The following is a 17,999-nucleotide window of genomic DNA, read 5'->3' on the forward strand; positions in this document are numbered from 1 at the left end:
CTCATAGGTCAAGAGGCCAAGGTTAGGGAGGGCCCTGGGATGTGGGGGTGTGGGGGGGGGCAGGGAGGGCCCTGGGCTGTGGGGGATCAGGGGGGTCAGGGAGGGCCCTGGGCTGTGGAGGTTCTTGAGGAGGAGCTTCCTCTTAGGTTCCCTTTCTTCTCTCCTGGGTTCCTGCTCTCCCCGATCCCACCCTTCGCCCCATGGGGTGTCTCTCTCGTCTCCAGCACCAGGTGGTATGGAGGGGAATTGGGGCCGGTAATCTGGCTGGGGGTGGGGGGCTGTACAAGCTGCAGGATGACCTGGCGCTGGAGATGTCCATCAGATATGTCAGCCCCCCAGTCCCCAATCCCCGACCCCTCCCCAGCACCCCCAGCCCAGCACTCCAATCCCTGCTCCGCCCACCCCCAGCACACACTGATATTTACAGAGATGGGGGGTCTGTAACAATTTCCACTCCACCTCCCATCCCCTCTTCCGTTCCTCAGGTGGGAGCAGCCTCCTCTGGGGACCCAGCTGAGAACGGGGGTCTCATTCCAGGCATGAGCTGCCCCTGGCCCCCTCTCAGTTGTGCCGAGGAACCCCGGCTTATCCTACTCCCCTCCCAGAGCCAGACCTAGGAGTCCTGATTAGCTCATACACTCCTCTCGCCTGCCACTGAGATGCAGCCACCTCTGGGGTGTGTCACAGGGGCTGTTTATACAGCGATCCCTCACCCAGTGCTGAAATGCAGCCATGGGACGTGGGGGACACAGGGCAACACTGCCCAACAGTTCAGGGGCAGAAGTGAAGGACACTTCTCTGTCCAGGTGACACCACAGTGGGAAACTGGCTGGGTCAGGGGGATGGGAAATGAGATATGGGGCCTTTCCCTTCTAGGCGTGGCTGGCTCCAATCTGGTCCCAGAGTGGGGGACTGGCTGCCTTGGGAGGTGGGGAATGGAGTATGGAGTCTGTCCCCTCTAGGGGTGCTGCCTCTGATCCGGACCTAGGGCTGGTGAGATTCTATCTCCTCTAGTCCCCTTGTGAATGGCTGCTGGTTTCCCTTCCCTCAGCATTGTGGCCTCGGGAACCCCAGTTACAAGCCAATGATGAGCCGCGTGGGCTTGGCGCTGATGAGGAGGAAGAGGGGCACACAGAGCCGCTCAGTGCAGATGCCTCCGCCCATGAGCGACCAGACTGTTCCTCACCCCAGGCCCTAGACTGTGGCTCTGTCGTCCTTCTCCCTCTATCCATGCAGGGCCATACAGACCTCTCTCTCCATCCCCATACAGACCCTTATCTGTGCATTCCCCACACTGACCTCTCTCTCCATCCCCATACAGACCCCCTCTGTCTATCCACGCAGCCCCATTCTGAAAGCTCTGCTCTAGGAATTATTTGGGGACAGTTCTGGCCTGCTCTATGCAGGCGGTCAGATGAGATGATCACAACGGTCTCTTCGGGCCTCGGACTCTGAATCTATCCCCATTTATTGCCCTGGTGTCATAAACATATAGCTAAGGGGAGCATAAAATCCCTCTTTACCCTGTAAAGGGTTAATTCCTCTTTCACCTGTAAAGGGTTAAGAAGCTCAGATAACCTGGGTGGCACCTGACCAAAAGGACCAATAAGGGGAGAAGATACTTTCAAATCTGTGGGGGAAAGTTTTGGTCTGTGTCTCCTGGAGTCAACAAGGAATCAGGGCAGGGAAAATACATTTCCCTAAGCCATATCTAAACTGAGCATCTAATATTGCAGAAGTAGTAAGTAATAGCAAAGAAATGAGTTAGGTTATCTTTTGTTTTAGCTTGTGAATTTTCCCTGTGCTAAGAGGGAGGTTTATCCCTGTTTTTGTAACTTTAAAGTTTTTCCTAGTGGGGAAATCCTCTGTGTTTTTGAATCTTTTGTAAAGTACTTTCCATCCTGATTTTACAGAGGTGATTCTTTTACCTTTTCTTTAATTAAAATTCTTCTTTTAAGAACCCGATTGATTTTTCATTGTTCTTAAGATCCAAGGGTTTGGGTCTGTGTTCACCTGTACCAATTGGTGAGGATATTCTTCTCAAGCCTCCCCAGGAAAGGGAGTGCAGGGCTTGGGGGGATATTTTGGGGGAATAGGACTCTAAGTGGTCCTTTCCCTGATTCTTTGTCTAAATCACTTGGTGGTGGCAGCATACTGTTCAAGGACAAGGTGGAATTTGTGCCTTGGGGAAGTTTTTAACCTAAGCTGGTAAAAATAGGCTTAGGGGGTCTTTCATGCGGGTCCCCACATCTGGACCCCAGAGTTCAAGAGTGGGGAAGGAACCCTGACACCTGGTGTGGAACATTTTCCCGTGTGGCTCCATGGAAGACTAAGAAGCTGAAACAAGTAATAAGGGGAATGTGATTGGGAGAAAGGATCTCTGACACTCCCCGCCCCCGAACACTGATACACCCACACAATGATCCTATGCACAGGATACACACACAGAGGGCCCCGATTCCCTCCAGCAGGAGGCAGCACTCTGCTCTCTCTCTTACACACACAGTTTTATTCAAACGTGGCTTTTATTCTGTAATACCCATGGATACAGCAGTGAGCGCACGCTGGGTAGAAATGACCCATGCGTGCCAATGCCCGCTGGGCACCTGACAGCAGTGAGAGTGAAGAAGCATTTTGGGCTTATACAGTAAAAGAAAAAAAAATGTGACCCTGATACAATCCTAGCTCAGCAAGAAAACCCACCCGGGCCCTGCCTGCTCCCCCAGCAAGTAAGCTGGGACCAGCCCCTCCTAGAAGGGAAAGGCCACTGGCCCACTGCCCACAGTTTGAGCCAGCCAGTGCTTGGGATGGATCAGAGCTGGCGCCCCTTAGAGGGGCAAGGCCCTGTGTCTCATTCCCTGAGCTCTTCTGTCTCGTCAGCGTTATCGCTGGCCTCTTTCAGACCAGAAAGCTCTCTGCCTACAATCCCTCTCCCCCCACAGGACCCATTACTCTCGGCCCCCAGGCTCTCTGGCTCTTCCCTCTTCCCGATCCTGTCTCCAAGCTGGAACAGAGCCCAGAGTGCTGTCATGAATGCTCCTTAAAAGAGCCCAAAATTACAATAAATACTTAACGCTTCAGCGTAACTGAGTGTATAAAAAGCAAAATAAAAGACAAGACACATTGTGGAACACAGTAGGGGCCCCATAAGCAGGCAATCACCCCTCCACACACCAGCGCCCCCTAGAGGGGAAAGGCCTCCCATCCTATTCCCCACCCCATTGTCTCTGTGGTGGCGCACAGGGGCTGTTTATACAGAGATCCCGCGCCTGGTGCTGCGATGCAGCCACCTCTGGGGTGGGGCACAGGGGCTGTTTATACAGGAATCCCTCACCCTGCACTGAGATGCAGCCACCTCTGGGGCAGGGCGCAAGGGCTGTTTAACAGTCACATAGTGTTGGAGGTGAGGATTGTTGGTGCCAGTCTGGAGTGACCCCCCACTGTGTTTAAATAGCAACACATCAGCATGAGTATAAAATACCTCCCTTATTTGTGCTTGTAATAAACCCCTTTCTCCCCTTCCCCCCAATTATCTCCCACCTGCCCCATTTTACACCCCCCATTCCCCACCCACACACACCCCCAGCCCAGAGCTGAAGACACTTTGTGATCCTATGACATTTCAACGTGAGTTTTGGACAAAATAAGCCACGCCCCCCTTTGCTGTGCCATGGGGCCGGGGCTTAGCCCAGACAGCCACACCCCATTGAAGGCAGGCTTTAGCCCAGTGGCCCTTCCTCTCTGCCCCCCACGGCCATGCCTTCTTGTTGGATGAGGAGATCCATGACCAGTGCCCATCCCCTGTGGGCCTGGGGTTCAAATTCTGCTTAGCACGGGGGCGGGGCCTCCAGGCGGCTTGATGGGGCAAGACCTATCAGCAGCATGGGAGGAATGGCAGATGTGCTGCCCCCTGCCGGTGGTGGGTGTGGCTCTGAAAGAGGCGGGGCTTCCCAGGTTGGCTTGGGAGGCGTGGCTTACCCAGCCTTTGGCAATGATTGACGTGGCTGTGCTGGGGGCCATGGCCTTTCCGTCGCCCACTCAGAGATGATGGGTGTGGCTATGCCAGGTAAGGAGCCTGCCGGGGAGTCGCCTTGCCATGGGGCGCCCCCCTGCCAGGGCGTGAATGTGCCCAGGGCATGGCCTGCTGAAGCGCGGTTGTGGGGTGGGGTGGGGCTTGCCTGCCATGGCTGGGCCAGGGGCGGGGCCTGCTGGGGTGTGGCTGGGCCAAGGGGTGGGGCCTGTTGGGGTATGGCTGGGCCTGGGGGCGGGGCCTGCCCAGACAAGGGCGTGGCTTAGCCAAAGAGCTTGAGGAAGCAGGGGTGGCAGTAGGGCTTGTCGTTCTGCTCCTTGAAGGTGCCCTTGTTGAGCTGCTTGAGGCAGAAGGCGCAGACGAAGTGCTCAGGGTGGAACTTGCGGGCCATGGCGGTGATGCAGCGCCCGGCGATGGGCTTCTCGCAGCCCCAGCACAGCGAGCCCCGCTGCTTGTGGTAGTGCGTCTCGCAGAAGGGCCGCCCGCCGTGCTCGAAGAAACTGCCCTGCAGGAACGGCGCGTAGCACTCCTGGGGGGAAGGGGCAGGAGGGGTGAGTGCACGCACCGCACCTCCCACACGCTGCCCCTGTTTCCCTCCCTTGCCTCTCCCTGCGTCGCCCCCTCCCCTCGTCCCTCCTCACACACTGCCCCTCCCCATATCCTCCCCCCGCATGCCCTCATCCCCCCCATTGCCCCTCCCCCTCTTGCTCCCGCAGTGCCCCTCCCCTCACTTCCTCCCACTCTGCCCCCTCCCCATCCACCAAACCCCCCTGCATCACCCCCTCCCCTCGTCCCTCCTCCTACACTGCCTCCTCCCCCATCCACCCCCTGCATGGCCCCCTCCCATCATCCCCTGCATTGGCCCTCCCCCTCTTGCTCCCGCACTGCCCCCTCCCCTCACTTCCTCCCACACTGCCCCCTCCCCCAGCCACCCACCTCCCTCCACATTGCACCTTCCCTCTGCACTGCCCCCCCATTTCCCCACTGCCCCTCCCCCATTCCCTCCCCCCCCCGGCACTGCACATTCCCCATACTCCCGGCACTCCCCCCATCCCCCAGAGAGCCCCTCCCCCATTCCCTCCACGGTCCCTCCTCCCCCAACCTTGCACTGCCGCCTTCCCCCACTGCCCCCTCCCCTCCAGCTGTGCCCGGGCGGGGGGAGGGCTCACCCTGCAGACGAAGCACTCGGGGTGCCAGAGGGCGCTGAGGGCCGAGATGTAGTTCTCCAGGATGGCCTGGCTGCAGCCCTGGCAGCGCGTGGAGAAGAGCTCGTAGAAGTCCTGGCGGCAGTACTGCTGGCCGTCCTTCTCATGGAAGCCTGTCGGGGGAGACAGAGAGCAGGGTCCAGTGGGCTCCTCAGTGACCGGCCGCACTGCAGCAGGGTCACTGCAAGCAAGGGGTCTGAGTGCTCCCACAGAGAGGATGCAGTGGGGGGCAGTGCTAGTTGGGGGTGCTGGTCTCTGTCAGGCAGTGGGGGGCAGTGCTAGTTGGGGGACTGGTCTGTCTCACGGAGGGGTTCCTGGGGCGCAGCCTAGGTCCCCTCAGATGTGGGGTGCAGTGGGGCAGGGGGGCTCACTCACCTTCCTCCCCAAAGGGCCTCCCGCACTTCACACAGCAGAAATGCTCCGGGTGCCAGTTCTTGTCCAGAGCTGTCACCATTTTCTGGAAGGGACAGAGTCAGGGTGTGACACTCTGTACCCCAAAATAGCATCCCGGCCCCCCCGATATTCACCACTGCGATCTGATGAGGAGGTGTTTTGTACAGAGTATGCCTTGTGAGGTATCATTTAAAAAGTCTTGAGCCATTGAACATTGTTATCCCGTTGGATTGGACGTGTGATCCTTGTGTCTGAAGTTATGAAGCTTTGCTACGTGTGTGTTACTGGAATATGTGGTGAGGCTGGGAATCGCCCACAACTGGTCTTTCAGTGGCAACAAAGAATCATAGAATCATAGAAGATCAGGGTTGGAAGGGACCTGAGGAGGTATCTAGTCCAACCCCCTGCTCATGGCAGGACCAATTCCCAACTAAATCATCCCAGCCAGGGCTTTGTCAAGCTTGACCTTAAAAACCTCTAAGGAAGGAGATTCCATCACCTCCCTAGGGAACCCATTCCAGTGCTTCACCACCCTCCTAGTGAAAAAGTTTTTCCTAATATCCAACCTAAACCTCCCCCACTGCAACTTGAGACCGTTACTCCTTGTTCTGTCATCAGGAACCACTGAGAACAGTCTAGATCCAAAGGAGCGCCTAGTAAGACAGATTTACATCAGGACCAGCCAGACATGTGTTGATGGTCCATTAAGGCCACTCGTCCAGTGGCCATCCCAGAGACTGCTCAGAGAGGGCACCTACCCAGTGAAAGCCGCCTAACCCACATCACAGCAAGGATCATTCTGGCAGCTGGAGGAAAGTATCAAAAGAGGGAGAGTGACATCATCACTTGGCCTCTCTCCTCCCCAGGGGTGAAAGTAACTCGCTGGAGTCCTGAGTGGGGGTGTGGCCTCAACTGGAAGAGGCGGGGCCTTTCAAGATTTAAAGGCCCTGGGGCTCCAGCTGTGGCTGGGAGCCCCAGGGTCTTTAAATCACCCCAGAGCTACCAGCTGCAGAGGCGGCTGGGAGCCCCAGGGCTCAGGGGCGAATTAAAGGGCCTGGGGCAAATTAAAGGGCCTAGGGCTCCGGCCGCCTCTGCATTCTATAGCCTCACCGCACATGCTGTTGGGTCTCACTGCATGCAGTCACTACATACAGTACTGCCTTGCATTGTGTTTCACTGCATTGCTCACATTGCATTCTATAGCACTATACCACAGTATATGTCACTGCATTCTACGGTGCTGCACTGCACCATGTGGCACAGTGCTCTGTCACACTGTGTATCACTGTATGCACTGCATTGTGTAGCACTGTGCTGTCTCACACTGAGGTACCCTTTTGCAATGTGCTGCCTTGTGTGGCACTACACTAACACTGCACTGAATTGTGTTGAACATAACTGTGCTCTCCCACTGAATGTCACTGCATGCTCCAACACTGCACTGTACTCTCACACTACAAGGTACTGCACAGCACTCTAACACTGCATCACATTGTGTGGTACTGAGCTCTCACACTTCATAACACTGCACGGCACTGCGCTCTCTCACACTGCACCACATTGTGTGGCCCTGTGTTCTCACACTTCATAGCACTGCACGGCACTGCGCTCTCTCACACAGCACTGTACGGCACTGCATTCTCCTGCACCCCACTGTGCTCTGAGGGAATGGCACCAGCCGGGCGCTGCGTGGCCAACTCACATCCAGGATGGGCTCGTTGCAGAGGCCGCAGCGGGGCGAGAAAAGCTGGAAGTAGTCCCTCTCACAGTAGGGGGCGCCATCCTTCTCGAAGAAGTTGCTGCCCCCCATCTCCTTCTGGCAGTGGGTGCAGACGAAGTGCTCGGGGTGCCAGGTGTTGCCCAGCGCCGTCACCACCTGGGCAAGGGCGGGGGGGGGGGAAGACAGATGAACAGGTAGATGGATGGACGCACACCCATTACCAAGAGAAGAAAAGACCCAGCTTCTCCCTTCTCCCCCTTCCCACACTGGCCCCTCCCTTTCCCCTCTCCTGTCCTGCACTCCCCCCTCCACAGGCCCCTTCCTCCCTCCCCCCATGTCCCCTAACCCCTCCTCTTCCTCCAGATAGCCCCTCCCCTTACCTGCCTCCCTTCCCCCTCACACCCCACCTGGTGCTCCTCCTTTTCCCCCTGCCCCCTCCCCAGTGCTGCATGGTCCCACCCCACCCTCCACTCTGTCCTACCACATCCTCCGCATCTCCCACCCACTCTCCTAATCTGCCCCTCCCAAAATTGACCCCGCCCCCTCCCCAATCTATCCCTCCCCTAAACCACTTCTGCCCACTCCCCTGCCCCTGATTGCTCCCAAGTGCCCTGCTCCTCTGCCCCACCCCCTGAGTTCTGTACCCACCTCCGATTTCCCCCCCATCCCCCCCTGGGTGCCCCCAGTCCTGTGCTCACCTGCCCCGCGATGGGTTTCTGGCAGGAGGCGCACAGCCCCTTGGTGCTGGTGGAGATCCCCTGGCGGCTCAGGTCCGACTGCAGCATCACCAGCATGCTGTCCAAATTGCCACCCTGCAGGGCCGGCGCTGCTGGGGGGGGCGGGCCAGAGGGGCTGGGGCAGACGGACGACACCACCGGCTGCTGCGCCAGGGAGACTCGGGTGGGGGCCGGGGGCGGCGCAGCCGAGACCCCCGGAAGCTGGAAGGGAAGCGGCTGTGATATGAGGTGCTGAGCCATGCACCAAGCGGCGCCCGGGGGCGATACAGAACCACGCTGGGTCCCAACGGCGAGCGAGGCAGCGCCCGCCCCACGGCGCCGAACCAAGCTGCCCGGATTGGCACCAGGCAGGAGCCATAACCACAAATGACACGAAACTGTTCCACAAAGCACCGGTTGCATCCCATTCCTTGCCCCCACCTTCCCCCCACCACCACGAGGAATGTGACAGGCCACCAAATCCTGCCCGTCCCTGCCACACAGCATCTGAAGCACCACAACGCCCAGTGCCCCATGGCCACAACCAGCGCCCTGACTCCCTGCCCCCAACTCCCTGTGCCAGGCATTACACCGACCCGTCACCCCAAACCCGGCCACAGCCTCTGCCACCCAGCCATGGCGCGTGCTGGCCAGTCTATGCCACAGCACCCCGTTACCCACGCCGGGGCCACCCCGATCCATTTCATGCCACAGGCCAGGCCAGCCGCCGTTCCACGCCAGGAGGTGCCATACCAGGCTAATACAGGTTTCTGCACTACGCTGTACCCAGCTGCTGGGATATGGGGCACCGCGCCAGGTCATCCGTCACATACCTCGGAGTTCGGTGCCGCACCCGTTCCGGTACGACAGAGAATCCCACACCGGGCACTTGCTGTGTTCACCTGTTCACCAGGCCAAACGGGCAGCGCCAGGCTGCACCATGCCATGCTATACAATGCCCAATGCCATGCAGCGCCACCCCAGCAAGCTACGGAGCCTTACGCTGCCCCGTGCATCACCACACCCAGAACAATGCCACCCAGCCCGGCCCCACGGCGTCAGCTCGCCGCCCCAGCGCTGCCAAACAGCACCACACGGCAAACAGCAGCAGGCCAGGCTGAGCCACATACCCGCGTGTGGGCTGCCGGAAGGCTGGTGCCAGGGCAGGAATGTGCCCAGTGCCTGGGCTCCTGCAGGGTGGCTGTAGGCAGGGGACAGGCAGAGTCAGCCACCCGCCACATGGGTGATCTCGCCAGGCCACTTCTGATCCCAGCCGACTGCCAGCTGTCCCCCAGACTCACTCCTCCTGGCTCCCCTGTGGGAGGGCACACGCTTGTATGCCACCATGTCCTTTTTCACACTCACGATCACAGCCCCCGTCGCCCAGGTTGGCACCAACACCTGTGGTTTCTCACCCACGCCCGGATACTTGTACTAGTGCTCCGTGGCGCTGCAGCCACTTCCACACTCGCTTGCCCACCTGCTGGGTCGCTCTTTCTTGCACCCCCATTTGCACACACACCAACCCGCCTTTGCACTTGCTTGCACACACATACTGCGTGCACGGCTGTGGGCTCATGAACTGATTCCCACGCCTGCTCTCTTGCATGTTCATTTCCACCCCAACACAGACCCAGGATCCCTTGCACATTGACTCTCACACTAATTATCGTGCCCACTTATGTGCACACACAGCTCCTTGCTCACTCATGTGCACATACTGCCCCTTGCATCCACGCTCACCCGTGTGCTCATTTGCACACACTGCCCCTTGCACACACACTCTCCCGTGCTCATGCACTGCATCTTGCACACTCGTGTGCACATGCTCATTGGCACACATGCTCTTCCACGATCATTTAAAGGCACACTCAGACACACAATTGAACCCTCATTTGTGTGTCCATTTGCACACACCATTTCTCACACATGCTTTTCTACCCCCATTCATGCACACACATTTGCATGCACACTCACCGCTTCTTGCACACATTTGCACACACATACTCCCTTGTCCACATAGCAGCCTTTGCTTGCTCGCTCTCTCACTCCCCACCCCCACACACACAAGTCCCTCCTCTTGCACACACTCCCCCTCCCCATTGCTTCTTTTACTCCCACACTTACTGGTTCCCATCGGGGGACAGGAAGAGCCCTAATCCCATTAGACCCCCACCCCCAGACTGAGCCTCGTCCCCCGTAGTGTGCCAGACTCACGTTGCTCTGAACTCTGAAGTCCGACAAGGAGGCCATGAGTTTGTCCAGCTCCAGGGTAGCAGAGGTGGCTGATGGCTTCACAGGAGGGGGGGTGGAGCCAGCGGAGCTAGGAGGGAAACGACAGCATGGTCATTGGGTCCCCCAACTTCCCCCCAAAGGCTCCCAGGGCTGTTTATACAGGAATCCCTCACCCCGCCAGAAATGCATATGCTTCTGGGGTGGGGCGCCGGGACTGATTATACAGGGATCTTTCGCCTGGCACTGAGATGCAGCCACCTCTGGGGTGTTCCCCATTCAGCACTGTGGGATATTTAACCCCATGGACCAATGGCCAGAAATGGGAAGTTCACTCACCGGCTTGGGGACCCCCCTTCCCCAGCATCCTCTGGCTTCTCCTTCCGCTTCTCCCCATCAGGGCCCTTGTTGGATGGGAACTGGGACATGATTTCGTCTGGGGAAAAGACAGACAGACAAACACACACATACACAGTGTTTCCATTAGTTGCCTGCAGTGACCAAGCCTATCCACCAGGGGGACGTATTTCACAATCATAGGCAGAGATGCTCTAGGGCATGGGTGGCCCCAATCCCAGTCCAGCAGAGCATGCCAGTGCCCCGGAGGGAGCCCGGATCCCAGCCCAGCAGGGGGCAGCGGTGCCCCGGAGCGGCAGTGCCAGGGGAAAGGTGGGGTAGTGCCCTACCTGTGATGTTGAACTGCGTGGCGTTGAGCTCCTGCAGCAGCCGGTCCAGCTCACAGAGGCCGGCGCCCAGCACCCCGCTGGACGAGGAAAAGGGTGGCGCGGCTGGCTCCTTGGGCCGGGGTGAGCGGGGCTTGCAGACAGTGCTGGGGGGGAGCAGAGGGTGAGCAGAGTGCAGGGAGCAGCCCCCCTCCCCCCAGCCACCTCGCAGGGAGGAGCCAGCTCCCGCCTGGCCCGGGGAGCAGTGGGGAGGCAGGGCGGGATGGAGAAGCTATTTATAGGGAGCCTCTTAATGGAGCGGCTGGACCAGGGCCAGCAGGGACTGGGCCAGAGCCAAGGGGAGGCCTGCCTGCTGCTACCCCTGCCCCACCCCTGCCTGCTTCTCCTTCCCCACCCCATCCTCCCCAGCCCCAGAAACCCCAACCCGCCCGCTTCTTCTCCCCTCCCTCTGACCTCACCCCTCCACCCCCACCCACTTCTCCCCCACCCCTGCCAGTCTCTCCCTCCCTTCCCCCAGTGAGCTCCCCCCCAGCTCCTTACCCACACTCATACCCTTCACTCCCTCCCAGGATTGCCCCCTGTAGACCTAACCCAGCCAGTGCTAGGGACCCACCTGTAGAGATGCTCTTTGTCGCCCCCGCTAGGTGGGGCAGAGACAGGCGGAGGGGCCACGGACATGGCCTGCAAAGAGAGAGACATGGGGGGGGATGCGAGGAGTCACTCAATGAGCCTCTATTCACCAGTGACATGAGCTTTCTGCGTCTCAGACTAACCAGGGAGATGCAGCCACCTCTGGGGTGGGGTGCAGAGGCTGATGAACAGCTGCCCAGGGATTGATCGTCCACCCTGCTCCCTGCAGCTCAGCGCCCCCTAGCACCACACCGGCGCATTGGGGCCAGGCCAGCACTGAGAGAGGAGAGCGCCCCCTACTGAGCCCTCACCCCACTCCCTGCAGTACCCCCCTAGTGTTACCTGCTGCTGAGGGTTGTAGGGTGGCGGGGGGGGCCTGGCCTCAGGCATCCCATCCTGCCCCAGCCCGTTGGCGTGGGCTGCCCCAGAGTCCGTGAGCAGTACTGGGCGCTTGGAAATGTGAGAGGTCGTGGTCTCCAGATCAGCCAGCAGGGCGTCTGTCGGGGGAGCAGAGAGAGGCGGGGGGTCGGGGAGAGGCTAGGATGGATCTGGGGGGACTGCTGGGAGGGAAGGGGGCACAGAGAGGGAGCAGGGGCTGTGGGAAGCAGAGACAAGGGACAAGAAAAGGAAGAGAGGATGCCCAGCTCTGGAGCTGCGGAATTAGCATCAAGATCTGGACCTTCCCAAAGCGGGGGGAAGGCCCCTGGAGTCCTGATCCTCTATCCCCCACTACCCTCCCGGAGCTGGGATAGAACCCAGGAGTCCTGACTCCCAGCCCACCCCCCCTTACCAAAAGACTCCACTGCCCTCTCAGAGCTGGGATAGAACCCAGGCGTCCTGACACCCAGCCCCGTGCTCTGACCACTAGACCCCACTCCTCTCCCAAGAAGAGATTCAACCTTTAGCAATACAAGTTCCCCGAGGGCGGCAGTGCCCTAGAAGTAGCCACGTGTGCTGTGACGGTGGGCTGGGTGAGGCGTTCATATGGTACGTACCAAACACCACTATACGGGGGCGAAGCGGGAAAGAAGGGGAGCCAGAGTCACCTGGAAAAGGAGACAGGACGGAAGGAGACGGGGGAGCAGATGGGGAGGAGGGACAGAGGGGCACTGAGATTAGCGCATTCCATGAAGGGACAGTTCCCCGCTCACCCCCTGTACCGCTGAGCCCCCCTGCCCAAGCCCTGCACCTCCTAACACCACAGCGGGCCACCACTGCCTATGCGGGGAGAGCGCCCCTACCCCTCTCCCTGGAGATCTCCCCCCGCTCCTACAATCACTCCTTTGTGGGAACATTTTCCACCACAGACTGAGCCCTACAGAGGCCTTTTCATTCCCCAGCAGCCAGGAGCAGCGAAGCCAGGGAGGGGGCAGACCATGGGTCACACACCAGCCTGATTCAGCCCTCACCAGAATCCTGGGCAAGCAATCCAGCACCGCATTCACAGGAGACCCTACAATAACACAGCGCCCACTGCCCCTCTACCATAACAAGCCCTTGCTGTGCTCACAGGAGACCCTACAATAACACAGCGCCCACTGCCCCCCTACCATAACAAACCTGCACAGCATGCACAGGAGGCCCTACAATAATGGCCACCCTACAACAACAAAGCAGTATTCTCAGCAACTGCTTATGGGAGACCCTACAAAAATAAACCAGTGCTTGTAACCCCAGTGCTTATGAGCACTCTGCAACAACAAACCATTTTGTGTAAATTCACATCCCTACAACAAACTATCATGAGTAAATACAAGTCCCAACGACAAACCAACATGTGTAAATGTGAGACCCTACAATAACAAACCAGCACATGCCACCCGTATCTCACACGAGGCCCCACCCAAGCAAACAGCTCCTGCTGCTCACAAGCCACCCTACAATAACAAACCAGTGTATATAGCCTTGTGCTCACAAGAGACCCTACGATAACAAAGCAATCGCGTAAAAGTCCCTGCTGCAAACAATTGAGTGGTCAGCCCCAAGGTCCACAAGCAACCATATAAAAATAAAGGAGTCCTTGTGGACAACCCTACAATAACAAAGGAGTGCCAGCAGCCCCGGAGGTCTCGAAGAGACCCTACAATAATAACCCAGCATGGGCAGCCCTCCCAAGTGACCCTACACTAGTAAACCACTGCTTGTGGTTGCAGCACTCACAGGAGACCCTACAACAACAAACCATGATGAATACAGCCCCTCTGTCAGTCACAGGAGACCCTACAATAACAAACCAGACCTGGGGACAGAGGGGGAAAGTGAGATTCAGTTTTAGTGAGCCCAGGGTGGGGGTTGCCCATCCAGCCTCCATGGCTCTCCCCCGCCCCCAAGAGCCAGAACTCCCCCTGACCCAGTGGTTCCCCCAGTCCTGACCACACCTGCTGTGGGCTGCCAGCCCTCCCTGCTGGTTTGGGGCCAGGAAGGGGGGGTAGCTCCACTCCTGCTGGGAAGGGGTGCTGGGGAAGTCTGGCGAGGGGGGTGAATCCTGGGGTGGGAGCTCAGTGACCCCCTCACACACCCCTATCCCGGCACAGACATGTCTTCATTGCAGGACTCACTGGGGTTCTTACCTGGGGTGGGGATGGACAACCTCAGCACCCCATCCCCCCAGTCTAGCTCCCTCCCCTGGGATCCAGCCCCCCCCCCTTAGGACTCAGACCCACCCCCAACCCAGATCCTATATCCTGGGACCCCCTCCCACAGCCCTGCCCCCCAACCTCCTTCCTGGGATGCAGCCCCTGCAAAACCCTTCCTTTGATACAGCCCCCGGCACTGCTCCCCCAGCCTCTTTCCTAGGATGCAGCCCCCCAAAACCCTTCCTGGGGTGCAGCCCCAACCCCCCCTTCCTAGGACCCAGCCTGCCCCCCCCAGCGTGACACACCCACCCATCCCCCAATAACGCAGCCCTCCCACAGCCTGCCCCCAGCCCACCCCTGCCCTGTGCCCCCATTCCCGGGACACAGCCCCCCCCCCATCTCTTCCGGCCCCCAGCTCTGCACCCCGTGTTAAGGGTGGAAGAGAAGGGACCCCGCGGCACATGGGTAGAACTCTCTGAGGGGGGGGGGTAGCAGGGAGGGTGCTGCTGGGGGGGGGGGTGTCCCTGGTTATTAGCGCCCCCTGCAGGTTGGGCCCCACCGCAGGCACCAGGAAGCCACAGGAATATGGCGAGAAATTCCGTCTCCTCCCGATCGGGACAGGCGGGGGGGGGGGGGGGGGAGGGAGAAACGTGCACTTTCCCCAACCCTCCCCCCCCCGCCCTGCCCGCTCTGGGGAACGGCTGGGGAGGGGTAAGAGAAAGATGGATGGATGGGAGCAAAAAGCAGCCCACGAGAGAGGAAAGAGGAGGGGGAAAGAGAAAGAGAAAGAGAACGAAAAAGACAGGAGGGAAAAAGAGAGAAGAGAGAGAAAGAAAAAAGAAGGGAGCGAATGAGAAAGAGAAAAAGAGAAAAAGAGAAAAAAGAGGGAGAGAGAAAAAGAAGAGAGTGAACGAGAGGAAAAGGGAGAGAAAAAGAGAGAAGGAGAGAGAAAAAGAAGGGAGTGGAGGAGGGAGGAACAGGGAGCGGTGGAGGAGCGGGGCGAGGGGCTGCGGGGAAGGTGCCGGCCGCGGGCGGGGGCTGGGGCCGGGCTGGGCGCGGCGGGTCCCAGGCTGGCAGCGGGTCCCTTACCCAGGTCGTCCATGGCGGCCCGGCCCCAGCGGCGGATGGAGGCAGAGCCCCCCCCTCCCCCGCCCGCCCCGTGACGCGTCTTCCCGGAGAGCCAAGGAGCCCGGCTCCGGCCCCTGCGCGCTGACCATGTATGGCAACGGGGCATCGCTCGGCGCTGGGAGCCCGGACGCCTGGGTTCCAGCCCCTAGGGAGGGGCCAGCGGGTCAGAACAGGGACGGGGAGCCCGGACTCCTGGGTTCCATCCCCGAAGGGAGGGGAGCGGGGATGAGCGGGCGGGGAGACTGGGAGCCCGGACTCCTGGGTTCCATCCCACAAGGGGAGGGGAGCGGGGATGGGAGGCTGGGAGCCCGGACTCCTGGGTTCCATCCCACAAGGGAGGGGAGCGGGGAGGGGAGGCTGGGAGCCCGGACTCCTGGGTTCCATCCCACAAGGGGAGGGGAGCGGGGATGGGAGGCTGGGAGCCCGGACTCCTGGGTTCCATCCCACAGGGGAGGGGAGCGGGGAGGGGAGGCTGGGAGCCCGGACTCCTGGGTTCCATCCCACAAGGGGAGGGGAGCGGGGATGGGAGGCTGGGAGCCCGGACTCCTGGGTTCCATCCCACAAGGGAGGGGAGCGGGGATGGGAGGCTGGGAGCCCGGACTCCTGGGTTCCATCCCACAAGGGGAGGGGAGCGGGGAGGGGAGGCTGGGAGCCCGGACTCCTGGGTTCCATCCCACAAGGGGAGGGGAGCGGGGATGGGAGGCTGGGAGCCCGGACTCCTGGGTTCCATCCCACAAGGGAGGGGAGCCCGGACTCCTGGGTTCCATCCCACAAGGGGAGGGGAGCGGGGATGGGAGGCTGGGAGCCCGGACTCCTGGGTTCCATCCCACAAGGGGAGGGGAGCGGGGAGGGGAGGCTGGGAGTCCGGACTCCTGGGTTCCATCCCACAAGGGGAGGGGAGCGGGGAGGGGAGGCTGGGAGCCCGGACTCCTGGGTTCCATCCCACAAGGGGAGGGGAGCGGGGATGGGAGGCTGGGAGCCCGGACTCCTGGGTTCCATCCCACAAGGGGAGGGGAGCGGGGATGGGAGGCTGGGAGCCCGGACTCCTGGGTTCCATCCCACAAGGGGAGGGGAGCGGGGATGGGAGGCTGGGAGCCCGGACTCCTGGGTTCCATCCCACAAGGGGAGGGGAGCGGGGATGGGAGGCTGGGAGCCCGGACTCCTGGGTTCCATCCCACAAGGGAGGGGAGCGGGGATGGGAGGCTGGGAGCCCGGACTCCTGGGTTCCATCCCACAAGGGGAGGGGAGCGGGGATGGGAGGCTGGGAGCCCGGACTCCTGGGTTCCATCCCACAAGGGAGGGGAGCGGGGAGGGGAAGCTGGGAGCCCGGACTCCTGGGTTCCATCCCACAAGAGGAGGGGAGCGGGGAGGGGAGGCTGGGAGCCCGGACTCCTGGATTCCATCCCACAAGGGGAGGGGAGCGGGGAGGGGAGGCTGGGAGCCCGGACTCCTGGGTTCCATCCCACAAGGGAGGGGAGCGGGCTCGGAGCCTGGACTCCTCTTCTGCGCCCCCCCCCCCCCCCCAGCTGGGCATAAGCAGACTAAGCCATTGCATAGGGCCTCAGCAGCTCCCGGGGGTCCCTTCTTCGTTTTTTTTGGGGGGGGGGTGGCAGCTATTCCTGCTGAGGGCCCCCAGGGGGCCAGCGCCGTGCTGGGCGGGGAGTGCGGCTTGGGGGTTAGGGCGGGGGCGGGGAGCCCGGACTCCTGGGTTCTCTCTCGTGCCATTCCCATTCCCCGCCCGCTGCTGCTGACGCTAAGGGAAGCGGGGAGGCCGCGGAGCCAGGGGGGCTCCGGCTCGGCCTTTTCTGGCTGGGACGTTGGGAAAAAACTGTCACCAGCCGAGAGAATTGGCTGAGTGGGCACAGGATGCGGGGAGAGGGGCGGGAGCCAAGAAAGGGGGAAGAGAGCAGGTCCCCCAGCCGGGAGAGACGGGGGGAGCGAAGGGCAGAGCCCAGGAGCGAGGGAGGTGGGTCATGGGGGGGGGGGGGCAGCAGGGCGGGGAGCCAGGAGGGACCCCGGCAGGGATAGTGGGGGCAGGGCAGGCTGAGGGGGAAGGAAGAGAGGCTGGGGGGGGGGCTCCCAGGGGCAGGGGACAGAGAAGAGGCTGGGGGTTGGGGAATAAAAGAGACGGGGGGGGGGGCTCCCAGGGGCAGGGGATGGAGGAGAAGCAGGGGAGGAGGAGAGGCTGGGGGGGCTCGCAGGGGATGGAGAGGCTAGAGAAGGAGAAGAGAGGGGGGGGCTCCCAGTGTCAGGGGACGGAGGAGAGGCTGGGGGGGGGGGGCTCCCAGTGGCAGGGGACGGAGGAGAGGCTGGGGGGGAGAAGGACAGGCAGGGGACGGGGCTCCCAGTGGCAGGGGACGGAGGAGAGGCTGGGAGGGCTCCCAGTGGCAGGGGACGGAGGAGAGGCTGGGGGGGGAGGAGAGGCTGGGGGGGGGCTCCCAGTGGCAGGGGACGGAGGAGAGGCTGGGGGGGGGGGGGGCTCCCAGTGGCAGGGGACGGAGGAGAGGCTGGGGGGGAGGCTCCCAGTATCAGGGGATGGAGGAGAGGCTGGGGGGGAGGAGGAGAGGCTGGGGGGGCTCCCAGTGGCAGGGGACGGAGGAGAGGCGGGGGGGGAGGAGGAGGAGAGGCTGGAGAGGATGACACATCCCAGGCCCCACACTCAGGAAGCAGCCCTCCCTTCCCGCCC

The 17,999-nt window shown here is 60.9% G+C and overlaps 1 protein-coding gene across 1 annotated transcript; it reads right to left on the reverse strand.

Moving 5' to 3' along the window:
- Window positions 1-4,292: 4,292 nt before the first annotated feature.
- On the reverse strand, window positions 4,293-15,419 carry TGFB1I1 (transforming growth factor beta 1 induced transcript 1). The gene is made up of 11 exons (XM_065402779.1): window positions 15,275-15,419; window positions 11,952-12,106; window positions 11,593-11,660; window positions 10,983-11,125; window positions 10,636-10,732; window positions 10,282-10,387; window positions 8,047-8,286; window positions 7,331-7,504; window positions 5,611-5,692; window positions 5,200-5,348; window positions 4,293-4,559 (listed from the first exon to the last, which is right to left on the reverse strand). The coding sequence occupies exons 1-11, from the start codon at window positions 15,417-15,419 to the stop codon at window positions 4,293-4,295; spliced, it is 1,626 nt and encodes a 541-aa protein (XP_065258851.1).
- Window positions 15,420-17,999: the final 2,580 nt, after the last annotated feature.

This window comes from Emys orbicularis, chromosome 4 (assembly GCF_028017835.1).
Source record: "Emys orbicularis isolate rEmyOrb1 chromosome 4, rEmyOrb1.hap1, whole genome shotgun sequence".
NCBI lineage: Eukaryota > Metazoa > Chordata > Testudines > Emydidae > Emys > Emys orbicularis.

Excerpts from the sequence above, each read along its gene's own strand:
- TGFB1I1 (XM_065402779.1), bottom strand. The coding sequence starts at position 15,419 with ATGCCCCGTTGCCATACATGGTCAGCGCGCAGGGGCCGGAGCCGGGCT. Across the intron at positions 10,388-10,635 it reads GAAGGGGGGTCCCCAAGCCG|CTCCGCTGGCTCCACCCCCC; the intron begins GTGAGTGAACTT and ends TTTCCCTCCTAG. Across the intron at positions 7,505-8,046 it reads AGAAACCCATCGCGGGGCAG|GTGGTGACGGCGCTGGGCAA; the intron begins GTGAGCACAGGA and ends GCCCTTGCCCAG.